The sequence below is a fragment of the Castanea sativa genome, chromosome 10 (genome assembly GCF_040712315.1).
Source record: "Castanea sativa cultivar Marrone di Chiusa Pesio chromosome 10, ASM4071231v1".
Taxonomy (NCBI): Eukaryota; Viridiplantae; Streptophyta; class Magnoliopsida; order Fagales; family Fagaceae; genus Castanea; species Castanea sativa.
This window is the reverse complement of record NC_134022.1, coordinates 2,477,316-2,481,993: the sequence shown is the minus strand read 5'-3', so window position 1 is coordinate 2,481,993 and position 4,678 is coordinate 2,477,316. Positions and strand designations below refer to the sequence as shown.

At 37.8% G+C, this 4,678-nt stretch overlaps 1 protein-coding gene across 1 annotated transcript; it reads left to right on the top strand.

The window, feature by feature from the left end:
• Positions 1-2,395: 2,395 nt before the first annotated feature.
• LOC142613481 (uncharacterized) lies at positions 2,396-2,878 on the top strand. Its single transcript, XM_075785843.1, has one exon. It carries the CDS (start codon positions 2,396-2,398, stop codon positions 2,876-2,878), a length of 483 nt encoding a protein of 160 aa, XP_075641958.1.
• The last annotated feature ends 1,800 nt before the right edge of the window (positions 2,879-4,678 follow it).

Sequence of the window (4,678 nt, the reverse complement as noted above, 5' to 3'; positions counted from 1 at the left end):
GCTAACACAAACCAAGTGAATCACTTCTACAAATGTAGTAGTATGACATAATAGTCCATAAAAAAGTTTGCATTTAAAATTTTTCCACGTTATAAATGAGAGATCTGACTTAGCTGTGAAAACAAATCTGAATTTTGTGAAGCAATCTTTATGGGATTTCTAGTGAGGGAGACATGGAAACTTGTATGACTCCCAACAAGTTTAAATCTTAAAAGACTAAAAACTTCAACCCGTTCATAGGAAGTTTAATGCTCAGGAAGTGAGGATGAGGTGACAAACATGGTTAGGCTTTAGAGACTTTAGAGATCAACAACTATGAGTAACTAGAAAAATTAAAGATACCTATTTATTTTGGTATTGTAAACGTTCCTATTAAGTTTTGTCAACAACCAAACAAAGGGAGGGGGACACTACAAACTCCCTAAATACAGAAGAATTTTGAAGGAGAGAGAGAGAGAGAGAGAGAGAGAGTACTCTGAGACCAGTACTAGTATCACTGCTTTCACATGAGATCACCAAAGTGAGAAAGAGAGAGAATAGAAAAAGAACCACATTAGAAGGGGAACTCATAAATATTATATATTTGAAATATTGGGTGTCAAATACTCATATAAGCTTAAAATATTTTCAATAACACTAGTATTATTCCCTTGCAATGCTAGGTTAACGTTAATGAAGATTTATAAGTAAGCTAAAAAAATTCAAAAAAAAAAAATTAAGACTAGATTCTTTTAATAAATAATAATAATAACTTATAAAAAAATTAATTATAATTTTAAAATTTACTTTAAGTTATACGACAAATGCATATCATGTAAACCCAAGTTGTTAGTAAAAATCAAATACTATAGATTATAAAATAATTTTTCAAAAATATAACTTAAAGGAGATATAATATAAATTGTTTAGAAAATTATTTTAAGTTACATGACAAATGCAGATTGCCTAATAAAAAAATCAAATATTATTTATATAAAAAACAAACAATATAATATATAATAAAATAATTTTATAAAATATAATTAAAATTAAATTATAAAATAATTAATAAATTATTTTGAGTTACATGACAATTATATCATGTAGCTCTAGGTTATTACCAATAAACAAATATTATAGTAAATTATTAATGTGGATGCCCAAGGAACGAGGATGAAGTTGAAGAGCTGCCGTATGGGTGGGGGAATGCCACAGGCCACGGGCCCGAGGAGGAAGGTTGCCCAGGGAGAGGAAGAGATGAGTCAAAAGGACTTTGAGACATTCCAAGTGGGAGGAGGGATCTAATGAGAGAGAATCAAAGATCATTGGAGAAGTTTCTAGTTTGGAGTAGCCTGTTACCTAAGCATTAAATGATGGGCAACAGCTTTATCAACTGCATTGATGAGGAAGTGACCTGAACAATGCAAGTCATAGCTAAACAGACTCCTTCCACCACCTTCTTCAAATGTAAAAAGAGACAAGTGTCATGAAAGAAGGCTAATTAGGTAGGGATGGATGGTCAAGATGTGAAGTAGGGGAGAGTATATAAGAAAAAGAAAGTTTCTAGAGAAAGAGATCCAGACACAAGTATCAGAAAAAGAAGAACATTGAGAGAAGAACATGAACAATATATTTTTCTGTGTAATATTGGCCTCCTCGGGCAAGCTTGTATTAAGACATTTACCTACATATTCTATAATACGAAGTCTTCCTTCCTTATTCTCATCCTCAGGCTAAGCCCTCTCTTATTGTTTGATTTCCCTCTCTTACAAATTTATTGATTTGGGCCTAAGTTGAACTGTACAAACTCACTGTTCTAGGTGGGCTTGGGCTATTAAGATTTTTAGGTCCCTACAATTGCCGCCGTCTGTGGGAAACAATAAGGTGTTATGGATTCGTCTTGAGTGTTTATGGCTAGCGTAGGCCAAGATAGGGAGGAATCAGTTGGTCGTAAAGAGAGAACCAGTTCATTAACTTGAAGCGAAGGAGGGATAGGCAACACACTCCAAGCATTATGGTGGAGTCTTGCCATACTAAGCGGAGTCACTCAGGGACTAGGAGTCATGTATCACATGATCAGGAGACACAAAAGTTGTAGCAGGAGATAGATCACCAGCGTAGCAGGCTGAAGCGCAGGGAACACGATAGGAGAAGTCCATCCTCCCCACCAAGCGATGGTTCTAGGGGAGACAGGGACCATTCATATCGTCGCAGCTCTAGAACGCCATCTAGTGAGTCATTTTCAACCTCTTCGCGCTAGGATAAGTGAGAGAAGAGCAGTAACAATTTTCTGAAAAGGCCTTCCCATCATGGCATGGGGAATGATGAAATGAGTAAGACCCTACAACAGATTTCTAAGTCACCCTTCGCCAGGAGGATTAACAAAGTCAAACTTCCGCACCGGTTTTCTTAGTCGATGTTTGCTGTTTACAATGGGAGAATTGATCCCGTGGAGCACGTTAGCCACTTTAATCAGAAGATGGCAGTTCATGCCAACAATGAGGCCGTTATGTGTAAAGTGTTCCCCTCTAGTCTTAGTCCCGTGGCTATGCGTTGGTTTGATGCCTTAGAGGAAGCATCAATGGGGTCTTTCGAGGAGCTAACAAGGACATTTGGGGCCAGATTCATAACATACAGTAGGGTCCCCAAGCCATTAGACTCTTTGATATTTATGGCGATGAGGGAAGGAGAGACCCTCAAGACCTATTCGGACAGGTATTGGGAAACAGATAATGAGATCAATGGAGACTTTGAGGATGTGGCCGTGAGGACTTTTAAGGTTGGGCTCCCTGCCGAGCACGAGTTGAGGAAGTTGTTGACGATGAAGTCCGCCTTGAACATGCGCCAACTTATGGAGTGCATAGATAAATATAAGTGGGTGGAGGAGGACCAGATATAGGGAAAGGGTAAGAGGCTAAGATGTTCTCGGAGAAGAGGGACTCTCGAGGGGAGGCGATACTAGGGTAATCACCCCCAAAGGGAGTTTTCTAATCAACCGTCATCTGCGGGAGCTTAGTTGGTCAACTCCTTGTTTAAGAAGCCAGTGTATCATATACTAGAGAAAATTAAGAATGAGCCTTATTTTAAGTGGCCTAATAAGATGGGTGGTGACTCATCCAAGAGAAACCAAAGCCTCTATAGCCACTACCATAAGGACGGAAGGCATACTATCGAGGATTGTAGAACCATGCGAGATCACCTGAGCCAATTGGTGAAGGTAGGGAAGCTCAATCAGTTTTTGCATTAGCCTGCAGAGCAGTTCAATCACTTAGGGACTGAGTTTCACAGGGATCGCACTCTTCGGCCAGCTTTGGGTACTATCAATGTGATCTTTGCCAAGCTAGGGAATAGTGGGGGCTTGGGTATTCGAGTTATGTATGTGGGTGGAGGTTGTGACCTGAAGTATGGTGATCAATCTCCTAAGAGAGCTAGAGTGATGGTCACCCCTACCTTGGGTTTCTCTGAGGAGGATAAGGATGGAACTCTCTAACCACTTGATAACGCTCTGGTGGTTACTATTAGGATTAGGGGTTATGATGTAAGGAGGGTGTTGGTTGATCAGGGAAGTGGATCCGAGATCCTGTAACCCGATTTGTACAAGGGACTAAACTTGAAGCCCGAGGACCTAGAAAGGTATGATTCACCGTTGGTGGGCTTTGATGGTAGGATGGTGGTCCCCCGAGGAATGATAAGGTTACTCGTAAAAGTCGGGGATGAAGAGGTGCAGGTTAACTTCATTGTAGTAAAGACATTTTCTCCCTACATAGCTATCTAGGCCAGACCCTGGTTTCACGCAATGGGTGTTGTGTCCTCAACCTTGCACCTATGATTTAATCAAGGAGAATGACTTGAATGATCACTCATGTACCCCAAAAATCATGATTGCGTTACATGCATCAATTTGTTCTTGCATTACATGCATTAGTTTGTTTTTGAATTACATGCATTAAATCATTCATTGCATATCATAAAAATGATCTTGAGGTTCTAACGGTCGCGACAATGTGTCCGGTTTCCAAATCGGACCGTCGGATTGAAAGATATCACAAGATCAAGTTTTCATGGTCTACATGCGTTGTATGGGATGAAGCCGATCACGTGTGATTAATTGAAATTAATTTTGATTGGTTAATGATTAAAATTAATTAAATGAATTTATGTGATTGGTGGAGTATTTTTCTTAAAGTGAGATTTGTTGCATGGGACTAAAACAAATGAGCTTATAATATTTAAAGACTGTGGATAATTAGGCTTTTGGGATAATTATATTCAAAATAATTATTTTAAAGTCATAATTATCACTTTGGAATGAGGTTCATCATGAAAATAACTCTGAAATTCGTCCAAATACAGTCTTAGAGTTGGAAAAAACTTCAAAAACGTGCTAATCAAGTAGTAGATTTTAGATTCACCTTCTGAGGCACTTTTGGCATAGTAGAACTCAAAATTCGGACTAAGCTATTTCTGGAATAGTTGTAGAGAATATGGGTATGTTTGGTAACTGTTTTTTCTCTTTATTTTTTGTTTTCAAAAACAATTTTCTATTTTTTAGACTAAAAAACTTGTTTGGTAACTCAAAATAGACAAAAAATAAAAATTGTTCTCAAAACTTAATATAGAATGTTGTTTTCAGTTTTTAATTTTCAAAAGTTAATGAAAATATGCATTTAATTTAATGAATTGGTCTCATTTAATGAGT

Excerpts from the sequence above, each read along its gene's own strand:
- LOC142613481 (XM_075785843.1), top strand. The coding sequence starts at position 2,396 with ATGTTTGCTGTTTACAATGGGAGAATTGATCCCGTGGAGCACGTTAGC.